Genomic DNA, 26,088 nt, shown 5'->3' with positions numbered 1-26,088 from the left:
TGTTTTTTTTTCTTTCTTTGCTTTGTATATATATAAATAGATTACAAGAACAAAAAAATGGTAAAAAAAAAAAAAACAACCTATAGTCAACTATAGTAATATTAGATAAAATAAATTCCTGAAATAAAAAATATGAAAATGTTTACTAACATAGGTCACTACTATAGCAAAATTGATATTTGTAATAACTTTCTACTTGGTATTTTGAGAATGTACACAGTTTTGATAGTTAATCAAATGGTATTTAATATCAGGCTAAATATTTAGAATTGTAAAAACTCTGATATCTGTATCTGTAGATTTTTTCTTTCCTTGCTTTATTTTTAAATGGGTTTATGAAACATTGTACAAACAGGCTTTTCAATGATTATTAAGATATTTTATTTAAATATGCCTATTTTAGGCATTTTAGGTGGTTAAGATTTTCATATGCTAATTGTAAAAACATTTGTATCTTCATATTTTTCTGAAATCAGGAAAATGCTTAGTAACATAGGTCATTACTACAGCAATACTGATATTTGTAATAACTTTCTATTTGATATTTTGAGAACATTCACAGTTTTGACAGTTAACCAAATGGTATTTAAGGTAGTATTTAATATTTAGAATTTAAGAAACTCTGCTACCTGAATTTGTAGATTTTTTTCTTGTTGCCTTAATTTTAAATTGGTTTATGAAAATGTACAAACACAGGTTTTACAATGATTACTTGGTTACTTCATTTAAATATGCTTATGGATAAGCTAACTAAGATATCCATTTTTGGTGGTTCTAAGTGTATTGTTTGTTTTCTTAAATAGAAATATTTTTTAAATATGTTGAAAGATATTCATTGCAGCATTCTTTATAAACTCAAAACAAAACAATTACTTGAAAACAACCCAAGTGTCTGCCAACTTATGATACATTCATAGAATCGAATGCCATGCAGTTGTTGAAAAGAGTTTAGAAGATTTGTATGTATTGATGGACAAACAGGAAAATGTTCAGGACATTCTTCAGGTGATAGAAACAAGTTGCAGAAAGAAATAGAGATTTCCTTTGTGTTTTTTTCATTGTGTGCATACATACATACAATTTTCTGGAAGTATACACCGAAATTTAACAACGGTTATCTCTGAGAATGGAGGGAGGCAAGACATCAGATTTTTAGTTTTCACTTCATAATCTTTCAGTGTTGTTTGGATTTATTACCAAAGCACATAACTTTTATGATTAAAAAAACTAAATAAAATAGGGTAAAAATAATCACAATAAAAATGAAGGAAGGAAGGATGGAAGAAAGAGGGAAAAGAAAGAAAGAATCATATACTAATTTCCAGATTTCTATATATTTGCAGGATAATTATTAGCATTTATAAACATGACTACATTTCTAGGAAAACTTCCAGTACTATCAGTCAAGGAGCCATATAGACTTATTACTAAAGGATTTTGCATTATCTACCCAATTCCTTCATTCTTCAGATGAGCAAATTGAAAGTAACTCATGCTTCCTGAAAATGTGACATCAGAGTGACAGTATCCTCTTTAAACAAACTCACATAAATGCAATGAAATTTTAACATCAGTAGCAAAAATATACACAGAAAAGCAAAGACAAGAGTTCAAAATAGGATGAATCTGAAGAAACAAAGAAAGGAATCGGTTATTCTCCATTATGATGTGCCAGCTATGAAGAAAACTGAGGAAGGAAGGTGAAACTCAGGGAGATGGTGGCAGGGGGATGGCCACGATGACCTGGTCTTACCTTATAGTGACTGATGGCATTTTCAATGGTCAGCTCATGATGAGACTGACACTCAGGGGATGCCAGACATTCCACACACAGAAGAAGGCAGTTGTCTTCACAGAACCAGCTCACCTTCTTCTGGTGGCGCTGGCAGATGTAGCCTGCCCCCAGCACCTCCTCAGAACAGGGCTCCCGGCATATGGGGCAGTGGAGGGCATTTTCTGAGCCCAAGGCCTTCACGTGATTAGCCAGGCACACTCGGCAGAAGAGGTGTCTGCAATTGGTGCTCACAGCCTCCTTCGGGTGCTCCTGGCAGATGGGACAGATATCCTCCTCCAGGATGTCCTTCTGCAAAGGGACCATGACCTCCACCCCTCACCCCACCAGACTCCTTCTGCACTGGGGTCTCAGAAGGGGCCACACCAGACCGTCCCAGATAAGATGGCCAAGCCGGAACGAGGCAGCCCTGGAACGCTTACGCCATCAAGGGAGCCACAGCATGGTCAGTCCAAATCTCAGTTCTGCATAAGTTTCAGAAATACCGCATCACTTTGAGATGTACCTTCTGGTTTCCTTGTATTTGCGAAAATTGAAGTCACTCTTCATTTTTCATGCAACTGGATGAAGAAGGTAATTCAAAGACAAACAAAAAACTGATTCTATTTTCCTCTTGAGATCATTCTGTGACCATCATTACAGTTCAAAACTAAAATGCCAATAGGGAATTAAAGCTAAATTGTTGCAGAACTTCTGTTGGGGGTGATGGAAAAGTTGTGGCAATGGATGATGGTGATGGTTGCACAACATTGTGATTGAAATTAACACCACTAAATTATATACCTGAATTTAAAGGGGGTGAAGTTAGGTTGTATACATGTTACTAAAATTAAAAAAATAAAGACTAAAAGACCAGAGTGTCATGGTCAGAAACCAAAGCATTCTATATCTCCAAGTTGAAAGTCTCCTCTACTTTGCTCTCAGTTCAGAAAATCTGGCATGACTTTGGGATTTCCTCTCCAAATTATGATACTAAGTGGCACATAGTGACAGAGAACTTGGTTACTGCTATCGGCATAGAAATGCATCAGCATTTCTATCAGCTGGTCATTCTCTCAACAAACATCCTTTCCAGGGCCAGAAGGATTTCTCAACGAAAAGGAAAGGGAAAGGGGAAGAGGATCTAGGTGAACCAGAGACCAGCGCACAGCTTGAAGCCACCATATCCTTTCCTTTCAAACCACCTCCAAAGAGGATCCAGAGAAGGAAGTTCCTTCCCACCCCCACCCTTCACTTCCCTTAAACACTGTTCAGTCACTTTCATTCCCTTAACCTATGCCTACTCCCTAGTCCCCCTCCTGAAACACTCTTAATATCCTACCTCAATTTTCCCTGCTACAGGCAGGTTATTGTCTCAGGCTCCAGACCTAGGGAGGTGGCCAGCTGGTGAATGATTCTTTTTAAATCATGTCAAATATGCATGCTCCTTGTCAGTGAAACTGGGAGAACAGTGAAAAGTCCCACCCTCTCCCGGAAACACCGAATTGTCAGGAAAGTGAAATAAACTGTGGCTGGGTGACTGACCTGCAGTAGCTGGAAGATGAGATGGACTTTGGTTAGTGTAGGGTGTGGCTCATGTGTGTTTATGGGGAGGAGCAAAGTCTTGACAACTTCAAGGTAAATATGACAGGAACTGAGAGTCAAGTCACAAAAAGAAGACCCCTGGAACTCTTGTAGAACCTAAGGACACAGCAACATAGAGTCAGAGCCAAAGCATCTACTCATGATTCTGAAACATCAACCGCCCACCCCACTGCTCTCCAATTCCCCTCTGGTCAGGCTGGTCACTGACACTGGAGGAGTCCCTAAAGGATACAATTGACGAGGGCTACCAATTGAGTCTTTAGAAGGTCTGAGGAGCTTGGTGAAAATCTCACTTCATAATCTCCTTCCTCAATTCCACTTGACCACTGTCTGCTGGTGGTGGCTACTAAAACGTAGCTTTCCCCAAAGTCACAGTATCTTGGCTTTCTTCTCAAAGGGCACACTCAGTTTTCTATAACCTTTGAATCTCAGGCTCATGGTGAGGTAGGCGAATTGTTTGTTGGTCTCTACCTCTTCCTTCCTCAGGAGTTACCTTCCTTCATTGAGGACCTGGGCACCAGGCTCACAGGCTTCTCTCCAACCCACATCCTGCCATTGTCCTGGGTGATTTCAGGTAGACCAACTAATATCAAGGCCTTTCAGTTCTTTGACCTGATGACATCAAATGACGTTTTCTTTTGTCACCCACCCCAGTTGCCACTCTCTGGACCTTGTCAGAATCCAGATATCATCACCTGAAATCACTTATCTAGGCAGTATACTCATCTTACAGTCTCTCCCTAAGTTACTCGCTGCCATTTCTGTTCTTCCTCCTCTAACCTTTAACCCCTCCACAATCTATACTTTTGCCCTATCTCATAGGATCATAAGAGAGACAAAAGTGTAGAGAGATGAAGTAACCTTCCCAAGACCACAGAGGAGTAACTGTTGAGCTGAGATTCAGATCTGGGTGTCTAATCCTAAACCAGGTACTCAATCACAACGGACTATCATCTCTCTTCACACCTGTCCTTGTCCTTTGAAAGAGTCCAGTTAAGTCTTGGTAAATGAATAGGTGAATGAACAAATGGACAGATAGATTGTTAAGTGAATGGATGGATAGGCAGAAGAAGAAATAGTACTCTGTTCCACTTTAGAGTACTGATCAAATGATAACGTCTATTATAGCTATTTAGGTGCTTTTTAAAATTTTCCTGCTGGCTTATTGAGCAACTGAAGACAAGAAATCACCATATTTAAGAAACACTGGCTTAAGTATGACCAAAAACAGAAGTCATAAAAGGAAAGACAGATATATTTAACCACACTAAAAAAATCTGTATAGAAAAAAAAAAACTACAAAAGCAATATCAAGAGGCAAATGATCCAATAGAAACGGGAAAATAAAACATATTTACAACTACCATCAAAATCAAAGGACTAATTTCCTTAATGTATAAAGACCTCTTATAAATAAAAAAGAAATTAGCCCATAGAAAATTGGGCAAAGGAAATGAACAGACACTTTATAGAAAAAAAAATACAAATGGTTCTAAAGCATATGAAAAAAATGCTCAATGGTGATTTTGTAGGTTTGTCCAGAGTGATGCTTCGATAAATCCCACAAGGATTTGAACAGTGAATAAAAAAGTATTTGCAAAGTCCCCTTGGGGGAATGGTGAGAAAGAGGGAAAATTCAACTTCCCCAAGTGTAGAATTCTTGATATTCTCACAAGCAGTGGGGACAACCAAAGCAATAGGCTGAGTCCCCAATCTTGGGGTTTGTTCATAAGAAACTTAACCCCACAAAGGATAGGCTAAGCCTACTTAAAATTTGGCCTAAGACTCACCCCCAGGAGAATCTCTTCTGTTGCTTAGATGTGGCCTCTCTCTCTCTCAGTCAACACGAAAAGCAAACTCACCACCCTCCCCGTCTACATGGGACATGACTCCCAGGGGGGTGGACCTTCCTGGCAAAGTGGGACAGAAATCCTAGAATGAGCTGGAACTCAGCACCAAGGGATTGAGAAAAACTTTTCGACCGAAAGGGGAAATAGAAATATGAGACAAAATAAAGTGTCAACGGCTGAGAGTTTCCAGAGTCGAGAGGTTATCCTGGAGGTTATTCTTACACGCTAAATAGATATCACCTGTGTAGTTAAGGTATCTTAGAGAGGCTGGAGGGAACTGCCTGAAAATGCAGAGCTGTGTTCCAGTAGCCATGTTTCATGAAGATGATTGTATAATGATATAGCTTTCGCAAAGTGTCTGTGTGATTGTGAAAACCTTGTGTCTGATGCTTCTTTTATCTACCTTATGGACAGATGAGTAAAACATAAGGATTAAAAATAAATAAATAATAGGGGGAACAAATGTTAAAATAAATTTAGTAGATTGAAATGCTAGGGATCAATGAAAGGGAGGGGTAAGGGGTATGGTATGTGTGAATTTTTTTCTGTTTTCTTTTTATTTCTTCTTCTGAATTGATGCAAATGTTCTAAGAAATGATCATGATGAATACACAACTATGTGATAAAAAAGAATGTTCATATTGTATGTTGATTGGTCTTTTTAAAAATTTTTTTAAAAGTCAAAACTAATCTATCAGAATGACTAAAATAAAAACTGTCAACCTAGCATGCACGGTCAGTTAACTACAGATTAAAAAAACCTAGCATGCATGGTCAATTAACTACAGATGGAAACAATCTAAATAATTTATTTAAATAGTATAAAATCCATACACAATTAGTTACCCTCACTTCTCAGGAAAAACTAGAAACAGCACATACCTGCATCTCCTTTTTCAAACCATTGACTGCAGTTAGATTGTTTCTGTGGAGTTAATCTAAAATGCAAGAAATATAATTTTATATTTAAAAAAACAGCAAGGGAGGGGTACAAGAGTAGTTCAGTCATAGAATTCTCACCTGCCATGTGGGAGACCTGGGTTCAATTCCCAGTCCATGCATTTCCCAAAAAACAAACAAGAAAAACAAGTAAACAAAAAACAAACAGTATTCAACAAATGGTGCTGCAATAACGGGAAACTCATGTGGGAAAATAAATGTGACCCTGCCACACTGCATACAAAAAACAAACAAAAAACCCAACACAAAACAGTAAGGTACATAACAGTGTTTATAAAATAGTATAATTTGTATAAAATAAGAGAAGAACAAATGCATATTTGCTTTTTTATGCAAAGGGTGTCTTTGGAAAGGTACATAAAGAAACTGGTAACACTGGTTGCCTCTGCAGAGGGATAGCTGGAGAATAAGGGTGGAAGAGAGACTTTCCACTGTGTTCCCTTTTATATCATTTTAATTTTGAACAACGTAAGATTATCATTTATTTTTAAAAAAATTTTAAGAAAAAATTGCATCAGTGAATAGAATGAAAGTAATTCTGGATTAGTCAGAAGATTTGGATGTGTTCCTAATTCTACAGATTTGGAGCATCATTGCCTGGAACGACCACAATCTCAGCCCCGTCCACATGACAGTGGATCGAATGTCATGGCTGGGTGTGGACATACTTTATAAATTACACATCAATATACAGTTGTTACCAGTTATTATTATTCCCCTGCCTCACAGTCCACTCAGCAAAGCCTCGTGCACATGTAGCAGGTGCCAGTAAATTTTTTAAATGAGTGATTCTGTGTAATTTCACCCAGTTTAAAATACTGGCGAAATGAGACAGGTGATTTGCATCTTTTCCTTTTCCTTCCTACCTTCTTTCCTGCCTTTGTTCTGACACTCCCCAAGAAAGAATACCTCCTACCTCCTCCTTCCAGTGACTTTAAACCTTTTATATTAGTCTAGGCCCAGTACATGTCCCCATTTCCTGCACAAAACCTCCCTAACTCCTCAGGCTTCATCCTCCCAGGGGTTCCACTTACAGTTGGTCAGGTTGTTCAGTGCACAAGGGCAGCCAACCAGTGGGATGAGTGGGGACTGAGACTCAGCCTATACTTTGCTTACCAAGCCCTGGGCCCTGGCACAGGGCAGCACTGGCCCAGAAGAAGGCAGGGGCTGGGGCACATTCCAATTTGCATAAAGCTGTTAGACGGGCTTGCAGGTCTACATGGATCTCTCCCTTTCCTGAACCCCCATCTCATTTATTACCACTTATTTTTTGCCAACTTCCCCACCTTTGGCTCATACTTAGCTCCATGCGAGACAAAACTACGGTTCCTCGTCTTTGCATATACATTTTGATGCTAAGCCCAGTGTCAGATATCATAAACCACTCTTTCAAAAGTCTCCAACTCAATCCTAAACTCGCATCCTCGGGATGTTTTCTTATTCTGGATCCTAACTGACAACTCTGAAATGTTAGATCACAGCAGTCCCTCCTTGAAATTCTCCTCCCTGACTCCTCAGTTCCCTCTTCCTTTCCATAAAAGGAGACACCCTCTCCAGTAGCATGGGCGAGGTGGAACTACATGGCCGATTAAGGCAGAAGGCCAGTTCACATCCCCACCCAGCCAACTGTGAAAGCTACGACCTCACACTGGTCTTAATCTCCTTTCCAAGTTTAAATTTCTGTGCATACTTGGACACCCTGTCATCACCTCGAGTTCAATGTACCTCCTAAATTACTTTCACCTGGGTTATCTGCCCGCCTGCCCACGGCTGGTGGTGGAGAAGCCATGTTTGTAAGCCTCAGCCATTGGCAGCTGTCTCTCTTAGTGGTCAGCAGGTGGCGCTGTCTCCCAAGCGAGTCTAGGCATTTTCGTTTCACCTCTGGAGCTCCAGGCATTGAGATTGGCACTTTTCATCTAAAAAAATAATTAAAATTTTAAAAAACAAAATTAAAATGTGGCTTAAAACTGGTCTGGCTATGGAAAGCTAGCCCTGAAGTGTGCAGGGTTTATTTTCTTATTTTTTTGTTCTTTTTGGTGGTGGTGGAGGTGGGGCTAAAATAGTGAGGGAGTTGGGGATAGCCCAGGAGACAGAGCCCAAAGAACAGCAGTAGGCAGAGGAAAAGGAGAAATCTATCCATGAAAAATGCCCTGTGGTAGAAACATCCAAAGAATTTTTTAAGAAAGGAATATTGGATCTTAAATTACCTGTTCAGTTGTAACCAAGAAATCAGGATTTAAGGGATGGTTTTGACTGCTGAATCACAATATAGATATTCCTTTTTGCTTTCTGCTATATTGGAGCAGACAGTGGGAAATTCCTGAAATTTCTAAATTGTAATCCTGTTGCCTTGATCTCTGATAATGGTTGTACGGCCTTTATCTTCTGTCCCTGTGATTGTAAAAACCTTGTGACTAACCTTCACTTGTACCCAGTTATCCAGTTTTTCAACACTACAGTCTTGCAATCACTAAAGACAGCCCCTCATGTCTGCTAATGAAGGGTCTTGGGTCAGCCCAGAACTAACCCACCCCAAGTCAAAAGTTATCTTGATAATTGAGATTGGATCTAACCAAAATGGGCCCACCTGACATGTGCAATAGCTTAGACTTTAACCTACAAGTCACCTAGACCTCATTCTGCCATTATCTTGCATACATTCTGTGACTAGCATGAAATCAATTTGCACATGCTCGATGATTAGATCACCTCTGATTATATCATCTGGGACCACTGTGCTCGTTATCCTAAACTCTGCCCATCTTTTTCTCTAATAAAACTATCAGAATTACTGCAGTTCAGGGACTCAGGTTTAGGATTGTTAGGCCATCTGCTCTCCTACTACATGACTAAGTAATAAACTCTCTCTCTCTTTGAAACCCCGATGTCTCAGGAACTGGTTATTGAGCACATCAGACAAAAGAATCCATGATGGCCTTTGTCTGGTAACACGGTGATTCTGCACTTTGATGAAACCCATCATCTAGCCCAGCATTCCTCAACACTTCCCCTGCAACTTCAGGAAACTAATAATCTACCCAACTTTAGAGAAATTACAGAAAAGGTGCTATTCAGTACATCTGGCAATGTGGTCCTCAGAAAAACAGGAGCCTCAAGATCTGAGACTCAAGAGACAGAGAACTCAGCAGAGACCTTTGGAGCTGCTGGTGAACCTCACAAGTCCTTGGTGAACACACAGAGCTCTACCCAACGGCATGGAAGAAACAGCCCAAAATGTCTTGAGCATGTTAATCATTCATGAGGTTGATAAAAAATAAAAAATTATTCTTTTGAGGTCTATGAACAGCTGCCCCTGAGAAGTACAGCCAGATGGACCTGTATGGAATACTCTGATTGGTAAAGGACCTGGTTGAAAGGAATGGAGCTACCTTGGGATTGGAACGTGTATGAGTAACTGGTTTGCTGTCATTACCTGGTTGGACACACCCACCTCAACAAAGATAGGGCTACACAATTAGCCACTTCCTTGTAAGGAGGGGAATTTATAAGCTTCCAATTCCAAACTGCTGAGACATGGAGAAGAGTCAAAAGGAGCCATCAAATGCAGAGGGACATAAGGTGAGGCTGAGAGTGAGTGTCGGCCTGATGTGGGAGCCCAGCAGAGAAAAGACGTCAGTGACAATCTTGCTGTAATAGCGGGGTGGGCAGAGGTTGAACTACCATGCAGCAGCTCCCTTGCATCAACCTTAACTGAGGCCTGAAGAGGGGTTTGCCAACGTGTTCACATGGTCATAATATTTTGCGCAATTTGCAAAATTAATATATATTTTTAAAATATTTTTATTGAGAAATCTTCACTCACATATATTCCATACATGGTGTACAATCAATGCCTCACAATATCATCACATAATTGTTTATTCATCGCGATCTTGTTTCTCAGAACATTTACATCACTCCAGAAAAAGAAATAAAAAGAAAAACTCATACATACCATACACCTTACCCCTCCTCTCATTGACCATTAGTATTTCAATCTACTCCATTTCTTTTTTCTTTTTTTTTTTTTTTCACATGGGCAGGCACCAGGAATCAAACCCGGGTCTCTGGCAAGGCAGATAAGAGTTCTGCCACTGAGCCACTGTCATACCACCCTCTACTCAATTTATTTTAACCTTTGTTACCCCTATTATTTGTTTATTTTTTATCCATATTTTTTTACTCATCCTTTTACACTCCTGGATAAAAGGAATATCAGACACAAGGTTTTCACAATCACATAGTCATATTGTAAACATTATATCTTTACACAAATCAAAACAAATATATTTTAGACACAGCTAATATTACTGTCTTTTTCTACTTCAATCTGTCTGTCACCCTTCTCGTTGGGTCAAGTGGCATTTTGGGCACCTGGCTAAAGAGAAACGGAATTGGACTTACATTATTCAGGTACATTACACAGTGCACAGTCACTTCCTTCTACAGTTAGTTTATTGCTAGCTGTCGCCGAAGAGAATGGCTTCCAGGAAAACTTCCACCACCCACTGAGACAAGACACTGGCATAAGAGACTAAAGTACGGGTCCAGAGCACATGTGATAAGAACGTGTCTTGTCAATAACGTAAGTACACTGAATGAAGCTGAGTGTGAGAAGGATACAGGGAGAAGGGCTGGGGACACATATGAAATCAGAAGGAAAGACAGACAATTAAGACTGAGATGATATAAACTAGGAATGTTTAGAGTGCACAATGATAGTGACTAAAGGGTACAAATTAAAAAATGCTTTTGCATGAGGAAGAACAGAGGAATGTCAATATTGCAGAGTGTTGAAAATAGATGGTCATTCATATTTTAAAACTTCAACTTCTGTGTGAAACTAAAGCAAGAAATGTTTATTTGGTGCCAAATTTAAATTTTGACCAGTGCATTTCCTAATTTAACTTATATGGATAGTTTAATTGAACACCATGGAACCTTGAATAGGGCATGAGATTTTGTTGGTTTGCCCAGGTTAGTGTGATGCCCCGATAAATCCCAGAGTGATTTCCACAGTGAATAAAGACATATTTGCAAAGTCCCTTTGGAGGACTGGGGGAAAAGGCGGAAAATTCAACTTCCCCATTTGGAGACTTCCTGATATTCTCGCAAGCAGTGGGGACAACCAAATCAATAGGCTGAGCCGTCAATCTTGAGGTTTGCCCCATGAAACTTATCCCTACGTAGGATAGGCTATTATCCTGGAGGTTATTCTTACGCATTAAATAGATATCACCTTGTTAGTCAAGACGTAATGGAGAGGCTGGAGGGAAGTGCCTGAAAATGTAGAGCTGTGTTCCAGTAGCCATGTTTCTTGAAGATGATTGAATAATGATATAGCTTTCACAATGTGACTGTGTGATTGCGAAAACCTTGTGTCTGATGCTCCTTTTATCTACCTTATCAACAGATGAGTAAAACATATGGAACAAAGATGAATAATGGGGGAACAAATGTTAAAATAAATTTAGAGTCAAGTGCTGGTGATTGTTGATGGCAAGGGTGGGGGTATGATATGTATGAATTTTTTTCTGTTTTCTTTATTTCTTTTTCTGAATAGATGCTAATTTTCCAAGAAATGATCATGATGATGAATATGCAACTATTGTGAATTACTGATTATATATGTAGAATGGAATGATCAAAAGTTACGAATGTTTGTGTTTGGCGTTTTTTGGTATTTTAAAAAAAATTTAAAAATAAAAAAAAAACAAAAAACAAAGGATAGGCTAAGCCTACTTAAATTCATGCCTAAGAGTTACCCCAGAGAATCTCTTTTGTTGCTCAAATGCGGCCTCTCTCTAAGCCAACATGGCAAGCAAACTCACTGCCCTCCCCCTCTCTACATGGGACGTGACTCCCAGGGGTGTTAACCTCCCTGGCAATGTGGGACAGAAATCCTAGGATGAGCTGGGACTCAGTGTCAAGGGATCAAGAAAACTTCTCAACCAAAAGGGGGAAGAGAGAAATGAGACAAAATAAATTGTCAGTGGCTGAGAGATTTCAAACAGTTGAGAGTTTATCCTGTACATTATTCTTACTAATTATTCAGATATCTCATTTTAGTGTATGGTATATTAGAGTGGCTAGCAGGACATACCTGAAACTGTAGAACTGTGTTCTAGTAGCCATGTTTCTTAAAGATGATTGTATAATGATACAGCTTTTGCAAAGTGACTGTGTGATTGTGTAAACCTTATGTCTGATGCCCCTTTTATCTATGGTGTGGATAGATGAGTAAAAAATATGGATGAGAAATAAACAAATAATAGGGGGAACAAAGGTTAAAATAAATTGAATAGATTGAAATACTAGCGGTCAATGAGAGGGAGTGGTAAGTAGTATGGCATGTATGAGTTTTTTCTTTTTTCTTTCTTTTGCTAGAGAGATGCAAATGTTCAAAAAACTGATCATCGTGAAGAATACACAACTATGTGATGATACTATGAGCCATTGATTGTAATCATGTCAAGAATGTCTGTATGTCAAGAATGTTTGTTTGTTGTTTACAATTAAAAATATTTTTTAAAAAGTACATGTCTTGTGGCATGACACACCATGAGTCTGTGAATCATGGAACCAGTAAATCCATCCAACCCTCAGATGCAGAAAATTTTAAGTGTACAATTGTTCTCATCAATGGTTAGTCAAAATGAAAGTTTTCTTCAGGAATAAATTTAACATTGCAACCTATTTAATTATATAAACATCATACAATAAAGTTGTTTTTGCATATTTACGTCATACAATAAAGTTGTTTTTGCATATTTCTATATGAAATCACTAGAAATCATCCTGACATCAAAAAGTGAATCGAAAATGTTCTTTTCATGAATTGTGACAAATGTACCACACTAATGCAAGGCATTAATACTAGGGTGGTATGTGGGACCTCTGTATTTTATTATACAAGGACTTAACAAGAAACAGCTTAAAGTCCTTCAGCAATTTAAAGACAATTTAAGGCTAGTCACAACCCGAGGAATCTTGAAATGTTCTGAAATCTTAGAGCTCACATAAGAAACTCTTGACAGAGGTTTCCCCCCAAATTGATGTTATTATGAATACTGAGTTGTGAAACTGAAATTATTTTAAATAATAAAAAATAAATTTTGATTAGCCACGTTGGAGGAAAAACCAAATTATTTATTCTCACCAGAGAAAACACATTACAAATGAAGAGGCAGTCAAAAAATATAATTCTAAGTATGTTGGAAAAATATAGAAATGGTTGACAGTTAATTAAAATATTTTTCTGGATTTTTTTATGTTTGTGTTATTCCTCAGCTTTTAAAAATGTGTAATTTGTTGTCATTATTTTTCTCATTCTGAATAAATATTTACTTTGGCTCTTAAATTTATGTTTCTAATTTTGTATCCTTTTTTTCTTGAAGAGGTCCCCAAAACCTATAAGCTTCATGCACCACAGACCTGGAACCTTTTATAAATTTTAAATATAAGTAATGACTAGGTTCTTAGATATTCTGATAATCAACTGATGAAGAAAAATGAACCATATAAGCACACTGAACTATTTCAAAATTTCTCATCCATGTTGCACGAATCAACGCCCCCACCCTGACTTTTCAGGCAATGGGAGCGCAGTGCAGACAGGTCCACAGATGGGGCTCAGTTTCTATCAGAAAGCCCTAAGTGAGAGTTGACAGGGGGAACAAGTTGCCCGGTAGGGTGACTGGCAAGACTCAGAGGGTGGAGTGACAGGTGAGAAGCCGAGTTCCTGCCCCAGCCAGCCAAGCCCAACGACCTGTCTAGCCTCTGCTGAAAGTCCAAACCCCTCCTAGAGATCGGCTTCAAACGGTTTCTTAACAAGGCGCCGAGGCTGGGCTGCCGTGGGCGCAGGCTGTGTTTTTCTCTGCAGCGGCGGCGAGGTTTGAACACCGTGGTCTGCGCAAAGCCTGCACAGACAGGCATCCGGGCCCTAGGGTGCTTCCAGCCGGACCTCCCCAGCTTTTTTTTTTTTTTTTTTTTTTTTTTGGCATTCGTGATCAAATATGTGCTTTGAGACAAAAATACATCCCTACCGAAAGTGGAGCAATATAAGCTAGGATTCACCCAAAAAGGTTGCTTTTTAAATATGGCTTTTAAAAACTGCCTCTCTTTGGGGCGGGCGCGCATGCCCGGCGCCTCCTTGAGCGCGCTCTTCCCGTCGCTCTTGCTTCAACCTCCCAACGTTCCCCAACCGCTAGAACTGTCCCATTCCCCGCCCAGCCGCTGCGGGGGAGATAGCACGCCCTGCCTCTCGGAGCACTGACCTGGTCGCCCTAGCTGGGCCTGCAAGCTGAGCCGGACCGCCCTCCTCCGCCACCAGCCTGTCTCTGCGCCGCCTCCTCCTGGCGTTTCCTGGCCCTGCGAGCGTCAAGTCGGGGGCGCCTGTGCCTTGCCGCTCACCCGCGTCTTTCTCCTGCTCCATTCTACAGATGAGGAAGCCGAGGCCCTATCTTGAAAGGAGGACCCCCAAAGGTCCCTGACAGTAGTCACCAAAAGCAAGTACTGTAAGTGACCCTGAAAAGATTGATACCTGAATTCCTACAACAGAGCAGCCTGAGAAAACCCGCCCCGAAACGTTTCCCCTGAGGATCTTCGGTCTTTGAAGCCACCCCATACCAATCCATTTAGGAAAAGCCCTGGGAACAGTTACCCAAAACCAATGGAATGAAAAAGCCTTCTTTAAGAGAGGGCTCCATGGAGACTTTAGCTGACCTACAGGTTTTTAATGCATCATTCAGCACCTCTGAATATTTTCTGTTTGGCTCCTCTTTCTGCCTTTAGAGCTGGCTGCAGCTCCAATCTCCTTGTCACATCCTGGTCTGCAAACTGAGACCTATGAGGGGCCTTTATGCTAGAGAGCAGCTCCTTAGGCTGGTGTTGACACTGAAGCTAGAATTCTCCAAGCTGCAGCTTTTGCCTGCACTTAAGAGGCTCTGGCGTGAATGCACACACATGTCGGCTTTTTTCTGTTTATACCTGGAAAGGAGGACTGTTCTGATTCCGGCTCCTGTGGTATATTAGGTGTTTAAGAGGTGAGATTCTATTCCAGCCCTAATTTGGGAGGAAAGGGGCCAATGTCTGTGTGTGAGAACAGTCCATGGAGACTTTACTACTAAAGAAAAAAAGTGTGTGTGTTTTTTTTTCTGAAAGCTGAGGTCCAGAGAAGGACAAACCCCTGAAAACTGGAGGCCTGGAACAGAAGGGTTTCCGCTTCCATTAAAGGGCTGAGCAACTCAGACTGGCCCTCCAAGTGAATGCACCTTTAAAAACTGGATAAAATATTTTTAAAATGTCTTTCTCAAAACTCCAATGGCCTAGTGAGGAATTGTAGTAAAAGTAGGGGACCTATAGAGGCAAGCCTGAAACCTGAGATTGCTTCTTTTCCAGGTGCGTTTGCTGACCCAAAAGAGGAAGCTGAGCAAGCTGCATTTTTGGCAGCCTAAGGGAACTAGAAGTAGGATCCCAGGCCCAATATCTCAAACTTTGAGCTTGTTTAAAGTGACTCTGGACTGCCTGTGCCAAAAACAAAGGAAAATCCTTTGTGGGGGGAAGTTATCCTGGGCCTCAAGTTTTTCCTGTAAGTACTCATGCAGATATATCTCAGACACGAAGATAGTAGGGCACCAGACAGACAAGACATCAGGAGAAAAGCAGAAACCACAGATATCAGAATCACACCCAGAAGGACGGCCAAGCTGTGACTTACCAGTCACAGACTGAACGACTATATGTATATACTATGTCCAAGGGGATACAAGCCAAGCTTGAAAATTTTGCAGAGAAATTTTGATAAGTGGCGTGGCAGATTGGAAAACAAAAACGAAAGAAAATTCTAGACTGAAAAAGGGTGCCGGGTGCTGGAGTTGAAATGCCATAGAGATTCAAGTATACCTTGTTGGTCTGCTGTGAACCTGGGAAGAAATAAAGGTGAGAGACTATGTGACCACAAAGAGAAATGGAGGGGTGAACTTCCAGCTTTCCAGTTCTGCTTGTTACCATGACAAAATGCTGTAGCCAAAATAAATACATAATTTAATTTTAAATAAATCATTTTTAAAGGGTTATATGTTCACTTGGTTCAAAAATTAAGGTATAAAATGTTACTTATTCAACCCATCTGCTGCCACGCCTATATCCCTCCCCACAGGTAAAAAACACTTTTATAAGTTTCCTGTGTATCCTTTCAACATTCATGCAGATAAGTATTTTTGTATTTCACCTTGTTATTAAGCAATATTTTGCATGCTTAGTACACCGTTCTGTGCCTTGCATTGTTCACTTAACAATATAGCCTAAAGGTTTTTGTCCCATCAGCATACAGCCTCTCTAAAATGGCAACAGAAATTGAGTCCCAATTTTATGCTGGCTGCTGTGGTAAGTGCTGAGGACATCAAGATGGAAAAACATGGTCATAGGTAAGGACCTTCATTCCCACAGTCCTTACGGGAAAGTTTTTCTAGAATTTGCCTTCAGAATGGACCCCATTCATAGGCTGCCTCTGGGTGTGCATCCCACTGCTTCCGCATCCATCGGTGGTGAGGACAGATCAGCCTTCCACCCTGCTGACTTAGCAGAAGCTCTGATTTCAGTTGAGAGCTGACCTTGCAACAGGACCAGGCTTTGGCTAGAGAGAATTTGGAACCCAGGAAGGAAAGGAATGATCAGGGCTGCGTTCACCAAGGAGGTTTTAAGGTGCAGGGAGAGCCCTTGTAAGGAGGTGGAAATTCAGATCTGGGGTGAAATGAAAATGGGCTCTGCAGCAACCTCAGGGTCGACCCACACTGAAGTGTCAAGATCATAGAAGGGGAAGAGACCCCACCACAAACCTAACATTCAGAGGGCCGCTCTCCTGTACTCTCCATCTCCTCGGGGCCAGGCTCACCCAATTTTGTGCTGGCTTGTCTGTGTCTCCTGAAACAGGATTTCAAAGCTGCCCACTATCCTAGTTGCCCTCTTCTCAGGCAGTCCAGTCTGTGGGTTTCTTTATAAAAACATGGCTCCCAGAGTGAGGAATTTACAACCACATAACAGCTAAGAGCTCTGTGCCGGGTTCTGGGCACAATACTTCCCGATAAAAAAAAGTACTGCCTGATAGGGGTGTGTTGAGACTCTCTGCTGCAACCGTATTTGTGTTTCTTGCCAATTTTTAAAATGCCATTTATTGCACAAATAGCATAACTACTGAGGTTGGGGATTAAGGGTTACCAATAAATAGTCTCTAGGTAGCTGACATGAGGTTGAGATCCTTTCAGCTACCTCTCCTGCTCCTCCCTAAATTGAAAGTGGGACTTTCAATTGGAAGTTGAAAAACCCTGCAGTTTCACCTGGTGGTGGGAGAGGGGTGAGCTTGCCATGGGATTTTCTATTTGCATTGGCACAGTAGCCCTTAAGCTATCTCTAGACGTTTTTAATTAGTCTAAGGAAGAAAAGCATAACATTTTTGTCACTAATCCCACACCTGAGCCTTCCTTTATTGAGCAACTCAGCCTGATGTTATGTTGAGTGCTATAACTATTATTAATGGATTGACTGGACTGCCCTATACATTTTTTAATAGAAATTCCTCCAAATGGAGGGTAAGGTCATTTAATTCTGAGCAGTTAGGGTGAATCCCAGATTACCCTGCTGTGTGCTACATGGTTTGATGGGAGTTGATTGAACCTTACTGAAGTGTTGTCCTGCTGCCTGAAATGGGTTATGATCGATTGTATTTTTCTTCCATTTAAGGCTTATGTGTGATACAGCTGGACCATCTCAGAGAAGATGCCTCTTTGCTCCTAAAAAACACATCAATCTCCTCCACTTCACCAAGGACCTTTGGTAAACGGGGCCACAGGGTATTCTAGAATCCAGAACAGGCCTGTGTCTTTTAGGAGCCTGTTCCTCCTTGAGACTCAAACGCAGATGTCCTCAGAAGGCTTAGGCTAGAAACAAGCCCATGTCACCGTAGGCTGCATCCCCTTGGCTGCCTGGCACAACCAGGGACTCACGTGAGATTATCAACTAGAAAAGCAAGGCAGTGCCTTTATTCATTGTAAGTGATCTTGGGCTACTAACCTAGATCAAGAGAAGTTTGAGATGGAAAGAGCTCTCCCCTCAGGTCAAGAGAAGTTTGAGGGGCACAGAAATCTCCCCTTCCCTTCTATTAATGGGAAATAGTACTCGGTCTCCTTGGAATTCAGCAGACCAGGACAAGAAAGAGAGGAATGAGGGGAGGTAACCATCCTAGGCTCTCCGCGGGACCTGTTCACCCACCTTACTCTGGAAAAATACCCATGGCACAGACGTGTGATATTGGGGACAGAAGGGAGGCCCTAGAGAGTTGTGGAATTGACTACAGGTTGGGCTTTGACACAGAGTTACCAATTCCTCTCCCTGGGGAGCTGCTCTTGTCCTCACCTCCATCTCAGCACCCAAAGGTGATGCTGGGCTGGAGACTAAGCTCAGCAGCCAGTTCTTTCTGGGGCAGGGTGAAGCCAGAGAAAGAGGATGCTATGGAGACTTCCTTCCCCAGAATCTGGAGCTGTGCACGTCTCTATCCTTGGTGGCCAGAATCACACAGGCTCTTCACTGGGGGACTGTCAGGACTCTGTAGAAAATATCCTGAGGCTAAGATATGAGCGGATCCTCCAGTGAGAAATACATCAAGGTAGGTAGAGGTAGAAATATACATAACTGCCCATCCAGAAACAGTGCATTCTTGAGTCCTGGAGTGCACTTGTCTATGGGGTCTCCCCAAGACCTGGAGAGGCCTAGAACCCAGCCATCTGGTCCAGGACTCTCAACTGGCCCAATAACACAGCCCCAGTCCTCACTCTGTGTCTCCTAAAGGTGTTTCCAGGTGCTGACCAGCAGGCCCTGCTGCCCTCCTTGGAACCTATTAGATTCAGGTAACACAGGGGCTCTTAGATGTGCCTCTGTCCCAGGGGCCACCTTCCAAACCAGCTGGTAAGTGGAAGGCAGACAAAGGAGAGAAGAGGGCACAGTGGGAACGATATGGGCATCTGAAAGTGCTCAGAGCCCCAGAAGCCACTGAGGTCTGCAAACTCCCCAAACTCCTTTGTGGGGTTCCCCATGAGAAAGTTCTGAACAAAAAGAGCTTCTCTGTTTGGGACCAGTGTGGCAGTCTCTTTCCCAGATGGTGAGGGGTAGGCAGGGTTGGCCCTCGATGGTTGGTAGAGCCTGGCTCATCTTGGGGAAGGCAGCAAGATTTGTTGCAAAGGGGCATTGGGGTGAAGCAACTAAAGAGCTTAGATCCAGGACCCATAGGCCAGGAAGAGAAGTGGTATCTGTCCAGATCTTGGCCAAGCTCTGCCTCCAGCTCAGGGGCCTTCCACAGTCAGGTGGTGGCATGAAGCTCTGTGAGAAGGGCCAGAGAAACTTTCCACCATGGCTTAGGTCCGAAAACTCGTGAAGAGCCTCCATGGTGAACAGTGCATAAAGCTGATTCTGGACACCAAAAGGTGAGCAGGACAAGAAGGTCCTTCTGTGCCAAGAAAGGGGCACCCTGACACATACATTCAGGAGTTGTGTTTTCTAAATTCTGAGATACTGAGCTGTTTGTATATAATCTGGTCATTACCAGAAACTTCAGGTATTTATGTGACACCGAGATTCAGAGTTAGAGCTCTAAAGCTATGAAACAACTTTAGACAGGAACTGTTTAAAAAGTTGAAAAAGGGATCAAACTTTCGACTAGAGATATGCATGAAGCTGATCTGGATAGGACTGGGGTAGATAAGAATACAGGGTTAAGGATGATATAATCCATATTTTAAAACTTCAGCTTCTGTGTGAGACCAAATGTTTATTTGGTGCAAAATTTATATTTTGGGTAGTGCATTACCTAACTTAACTAATATAGTCAGTTTAGTTGAACATAAGTTCATGGAATCTTGAATACAGCGTGAGATTTTGTTGGTTTGTCCAGGTTAGTGTGATGCCCAGATATATCCCAGAGTAATCTGGACAGTGAATATAGAAGTATTTGCAAAATTCCCTTGGGGGACTGGAGAGAAAGAAGGAAATATTCAGCTTTTCCATTTAGAGAATTTCTCATATTCTCACCAGCAGTGGGGACAACCAAACAATGGGCTGAGGCCTCGATCTTTGGGTTTGCCCCTATGAAACCTATTCCTGCAAAGGTTAAGGTGAAGCCTACTTATAATTAAGCCTAAGGGTCACTCCCAGAGAACCTCTTTTGTTGCTCAGATGTGGCCTCTCTAAGTCAACTCGGCAGGTGAACTCACTGCCCTTCCTGCTATGTGGGACATGACTCCCATGGGTATAAATCTCTCTGGCAATATGGCACAGATCTCCTGGCATGAGCCAGTGCATGGCATTAGAAGATTAAGAAAGCTTTCTTGACCAAAACGGGGAAGAGAGAAATGAGGCAAAATAAAGGGTCAGTGGCTGAGAGGTCTCAAACAGATTTGAGAGGTTGTCCTGGAGGTTATTCTTATGCATTACATAGATATCCCTTTTCAGTTTATGGTGTATTGGAGTAGCTGGAGGGAAGTACCTGAAACTGTTAAACTGTGTACCGGTAGTCTGGATTCTTGAAGATGATTGTATAAAGATAAACTTTTACAGTATGACTGTATGAAAACCTTGTTCTGATGATCCTTTTATCCAGGGTATGGACAGATGAGTAAAAAGTATGGATAAAAAAATAAATAATAGACATGCACCATTTTGAATCTGTTGTGTACCCCAGAAAAGCCATGTCTTTTAATCTTTATTTAATATTGCTGGATGGAACCATTTTTATTGTTTTCTGTAGAGATGTGACCCATCCAATTGTGGGTGGTAACATTTGATTAGACAGTTTCCTTGGAGATGTGTCCCCACCCATTCAACATGGGTTTGCTTACTGGAGCCCTTTAAGAAGGCACCATTTTGGAAAAAGCTTTAGAGCCACCAGAACCAACAAAGCCCATGCAGGCAGAGACCTTTGGAGCAGAAAGAAAATGCCCCCACGGAAGCTGTTAAAGTTTCCTGGAGAGAAAGCTAGCACACATCGCCAGGTGCCTTTGCAACTGAAAGGGAAACCCTGAACATCATCAGCCTTCTTGAACCAAGGTATCATTCCCTGGATGACTCAGTTTGGACATTTTTATAGGCTTGCCTTAATTTGAACATTTTCATGCACTTAGAATGGTGAACTTGCAACGTGATAAATTCCCCTTTTTAATCCCATTCCTGATATATTACATTCTGGCAGCTTTCAGACTAACACAAGGGGGAATAAGGGGTAAAATAAATTGGGTAGACTGAAATACTGTTGGTCAATGTTAGTTGAGAGGTGAGGGATATGGTATGTATGAGTTTTTTCTTTTCATTTTTCTGGAGTGAAGCAAATGTTCTAAAAAATTATCATGGTGATGAACACACAACTATGTGATGAGATTGTGAGCCATTGATTGTATACAATATATGGAATGTGTGTGAAGATTTGTCAATAAAAATGTTTTTCAAAAAATGAAAGAAAGAAGGGTACCTGAGGCACATTGTACTCAGTAAGAAGAATAGCTATCTGGAGAACCACAACAGGCGGACACCCCTGCCATCTCAAGGGGCAGACATGAGCTGTGATTTTGTGGGTGGAGGGGAATAGCCCACTAGGGAGGGGGTTGGAGGAAGGCTGGAGTACTGCAGACTCAGCTGTTTGGGGACCAGGAAAGATTGGGCTGGGTAAGAAGGAGAGTGGGTCCTACCAGCCTGGTCCCACGGCTCCAGACTTCGCCAGCTCCCCACCTGTTCACTGCTTTGGATTGGTGGCCTTCAATGACTTACAGCTCAATGACAAGGGTGGGAAAGGTGCTGGACCCTTCCCTGCTTGGGCACAGAAGAATGAGGACATCAGGACCACATACAGTCCAGGGAAGGAGCATGTCTATCACCTCGTTTTATTTTGAGGCAAAAACTATGAGTTTTTGCCATCTTGGGAAACAGTCACTATGTGGTGGCTATGGGCATCAGACATGACTTTAGCCTGCAGGGTGGAGTTAGCACTGTCCACCACCAAGCTGCTGGCAGTGGTCTGCAGGAAGCCAACATAGTAAAGTCCTTTGCATGGGCCTTTGTTTATCAGGGCCCTCTCATGGACCGCTGTGTGGTGACATGGTTCTCTTAGCCGAGGCTGGCTTCTCCACAAACATGCTCTGGCCGCTGTACTCTTTCTGGATAGTCTCTTAGCCCATGCTCCGGGTAGGGTACATGCCCCCCCTGCTGGTGTTGCTCTGGGCTGGCCTTGGTCATATGGGGGGACTTGGACATGACGTGGAGGAAGACAAAGGCCCAGACACTTGCAGGGAGGGCCATGGCCAGCCTGTGGCCATGCCAGATGGGACTTTTGCACCGCTGATTACCGTAGGTATACCTGCCAAGGCACACACACCCAGATGGTGATAGAGGTGGCGATGGTGAGCAGCACAGAGACCTGTGCTTATGCCAGCACTTGAAGCAGCTGTCCAGGGCAGGGTAGGGCAGGTCCCCATGGAGACAGCCAGCATCACGATGGAGTTGAGTGCCGTGACAAAGTCCAGGTTGGCGATAGCGCCAGGGCAGCCCTGACCTGGCTGGCACTGCCATTGCCTAGAGGCGGGCCACAATGGTGGTCAGCCACCTGACCTTGGAGATAACCTCCACCAGGGTCAGCAGCAGAACCATGGCAAAGGACCCGCAGCCCTGGGGCCCAGTGGCTCTTCTAGGCCTGGAAGTTGAGGACAAAGGGCCACCAGGCAGGAGGAGCAGAGGGCAAACAGGACTCCAAAGAGGAAGCGCTAAGAGGTGCAGGAGGAGAAGTCAGGCTTCACCATGCAGGAAACACAAGGTAGAAACGACCCAGTGTCCCCAGCAGGAAGAATGCCTGGGTCCCCAGAAGGCTCCACTTCTTGGTATTCTGCACAAAGGATGACGGTGAAGACAAAAATGGTGACGACGCTTGTCCCAGCAATTGCCGTAGACAATGCCCCATGTCCCAGAGTGGTCACACAGGTTAAGGTCTGGGCAGCAGCCGTGCAGGGCACTGTTCCAGGCCTGGGCACTGGGGATCAGGAAGAGAGGCAGCCATTGTGGTAGTTAAGTTCAGGTGTCACCTCGGCCAGGTGATGATGCCCCATTCTGTTGCTGTGGACTTAAATCATCCGTATGTGGAATTCATCTGTGGCTGATTACATTTGCGGTCGACTAAAGGGAGTGTCTCTCACAATGAGTGAGGTTGCCTCCCACAATGAGTGGGGTTAATTTAATCAGCTGAAGGTGTAAAAGAAGGCGATCAGAAGAGAGCTCAGCAGCTCAGCACTCATAGCTCAGCCTAGACATTTGGAGATGCAGAAAGGAATCGCCCTGAGAAAACTGCTGGAACCCAGAAGCCAGGAGAGAAGGCCAGTAGACATCACCATGTGAACTTCCCATGTGACAGAGAAACTCAGATGAAAGCTAGCTGCCTTTCCTCTGAAGAACTGTAGATTTTTAACTAAATAAATCCCCTTATTAAAAGCCGCTCCATCTCTGGTGTGTTGCATTCTGGCAGCTTTAGCAAACTAAAACAGCCCTTCTGGCTCCCAAGCCAGGCTCCTGCTGTGTCCTGGGGCACGCCACCCACCCAGCTACATTTAGGGCCAACTCCAGCCCCTGGCAGGACATGGGAGGGACTCCACGCAGGGTGCAGGGTCCTCTAGGGCCTAACAGTGCCTGGGGTGGCAGGGCCCGGAACCAGGGCTGACCTGGCTACACTTGCACTCTCATTTTGGCATATCCCCATGCATTGTTTTTTTTTAATGATTGTTTGTCTTTGCTCTCTATTTACACATACGTGATTTCTGTGGAGGACTTCAAACTCTTTATTCCTTTTAAATGAGGTCATGTGATAACGGTCATCCAATATACCTAGTCAGCTAGCATTTTAATCAAGATATTTTAACAGCTGTTTTTTATTACTTTCATTTTCTAATTTTTATTTTTAAATAAGTAAAATGTAGCTCTTGCCAAAGTTTTCTGCAAACGTTTCTGAAATCCTGGTTTACATTTTACTTTTCTCATAATATGCTTTCCAGCAATAAGTGGATTGTATGGCATTTCTCTTGCCCATTGCTATTGAAATAATCTACTTAATTCTGCTAGATACTTTCCAGAAAAGAGTAGCTACTCACACACCCACCAGCAGTGTAGGGTGGGGGGCACATTTCCTCAGACCCTTATTAGCTCTCATTTAAAAAACGTTTTGCTTATCTGATAAGTACAAAGTTTTAGCTCATTATTGTTCTAATTTGTACTTTCCTGAGCAGTAGGAAGGCTATACTTTTTTTTTTTTTGAGAATGTAGAATTCCTTTGAATTTCTGTTTATATCCATGGTGTATTTGTTTATATTTTTTCCTTAAATTGTTTTATTTTGAAAATTGTGGAAAAGAACAGAGAATCATACAACAAGCATCCTTGTAATCATAATCTAAAATAAATAGATTTAACATTTTGCCGTATTTGCTTCAGATCTTTTTAAAATAAAATTAAATGTCACAGAGAAATTTCAGATTCTGTTTTGTCCATCTCTTCTTAGGTCCATTCCTCTCACTCTCTCCAGAAGCAAATGCAATCGTAATTTGCTGTGTCTTCTTCTAGGCCATGTGTTTATTCTTCTACCACATACATATGGAAACACTATATGTATTGTTGTTCCATGTGTGTGTGTTTGTATGCTGTATGGCGGGGTCACATTTCATCATTCTTCAATGTGAGTATCCCGTTATTGCAGCACCATTTGTTGAATTTTTGTTTGCTTGTTTTTTTTTTTTTTCTTCTTCTTCTTCTTTTTTTTTTTTTTTGTGATGGGGAGGCTCCAGGAATTGAAGCTGGGTTTCTGGCATGTCAGGCAAGAGTTCTGCCACTGAGGCCGCTCTCTCCAGCCAAGACAACAAGCAAACTCACCACCCTCCCCCTGTCTACGTGAGACATGACTCCCAGGGGTGTGGACCTTCCTGGCAACATGAGACAGAAATCCTAAAATGAGCTGGGACTCAGCACCAAGGGATTGAGAAAACCTTCTTGACCAAAAGGGGGAAGAGTGAAATGAGACAAAATAAGTGTCAATGGCCGAGAGATTCCAAACAGAGTCAAGAGGTTATCCTGGAGGTTATTCTTACACATTAAATAAATATCACCTTGTTAGTCAAGATGTAATGGAGAGGCTGGAGGGAACTGCCTGAAAATGTAGAGCTGTGTTCCAGTAGCCATGTTTCTTGCGGATGATTGAATAATGATACAGCTTTTACAATGTGGCTGTGTGATTGTGAAAACCTTGTGTCTGATGCTCATTTTATCTTCCTTATCAACAGACAAGTAAAACATGGAATAAAGATGAATAATAGGGGGAACAAATGTTAAAATAAGTTTAGAGTGAAATGCTGGTGATTGGGGAGGGGGAGGGGTGGGGTTATGGTATGTATGAATTCTTTTCTGTTTTCTTATTTCTTTTTCTGAATAGATGCAAATGTTCCAAGAAATGATCACGATGAATTTGCAACTATGTGATGATATTGTGAATAACTGATTATATAGAGAGGATGGAATGATCAAAAATTACTAATGTTTGTGTGTGTTTGGTATTTAAAAAAAATTTTTTTAATTAATTAAAAAAAAAAGAGTTCTGCCACTGAGCCACCATTGCACTGCCTGTTTGCTTGTCTTTTGATTGTTTTTCTTTTTCTTTTTTTTTGGAGGGGCATGGACTGGGAATCAAACCCAGGTCTCCCACATGGTAGTCGAGAATTCTACCACTGAACTACCCTTGCACCCCCCTCTTCTGTGTGTTTTTAAATGTGTATAAATATCATATTTATCGTTTTCAGATATAACCATATGAATATAGAGAGGTCATTGATTCTTAAGCA

The 26,088-nt window shown here is 41.9% G+C and overlaps 2 protein-coding genes and 1 pseudogene across 4 annotated transcripts in view; 1 reads left to right on the top strand and 2 right to left on the bottom strand.

Annotated features, from left to right (window-relative positions):
- Positions 1-14,587, bottom strand: part of TRIM40 (tripartite motif containing 40) — a 28,988-nt gene extending 14,401 nt beyond the window's left edge. Inside the window, exons 1-5 of one of the 2 annotated variants that reach the window (XM_077161182.1) lie at positions 14,463-14,587; positions 7,930-8,102; positions 6,109-6,164; positions 3,317-3,472; positions 1,754-2,352 (exon numbers count right to left, since the gene is read on the bottom strand). In XM_077161182.1, the coding sequence (XP_077017297.1) occupies positions 1,754-2,098 (345 nt within the window). In that variant the 5' untranslated portion in view covers positions 2,099-2,352; positions 3,317-3,472; positions 6,109-6,164; positions 7,930-8,102; positions 14,463-14,587. Of the gene's footprint in view, positions 1-1,753; positions 2,353-3,113; positions 3,269-3,316; positions 3,473-6,108; positions 6,165-7,929; positions 8,103-14,462 lie in introns of those variants that run through there. The other variant, XM_077161183.1, reaches the window with a different exon arrangement.
- TRIM31 (tripartite motif containing 31) overlaps positions 14,387-26,088 on the top strand; it is a 31,557-nt gene continuing 19,855 nt past the window's right edge. Inside the window, exons 1-3 of one of the 2 annotated variants that reach the window (XM_077161176.1) lie at positions 14,387-16,125; positions 17,926-18,018; positions 18,713-18,847. The gene's annotated coding sequence lies outside the window, so the exon portion shown is untranslated. Of the gene's footprint in view, positions 16,126-17,925; positions 18,019-18,667; positions 18,848-26,088 lie in introns of both variants that reach the window. The other variant, XM_077161177.1, reaches the window with a different exon arrangement.
- Positions 22,124-23,272, bottom strand: LOC143683190 (G-protein coupled receptor family C group 5 member C-like; annotated as a pseudogene).

The sequence above is a fragment of the Tamandua tetradactyla genome, chromosome 5, assembly GCF_023851605.1.
Source record: "Tamandua tetradactyla isolate mTamTet1 chromosome 5, mTamTet1.pri, whole genome shotgun sequence".
In the NCBI taxonomy this organism is placed as follows: domain Eukaryota; kingdom Metazoa; phylum Chordata; class Mammalia; order Pilosa; family Myrmecophagidae; genus Tamandua; species Tamandua tetradactyla.
The sequence above is the reverse complement of the archived record's forward strand: the minus strand, read 5'-3'. Positions and strand labels throughout refer to the sequence as shown.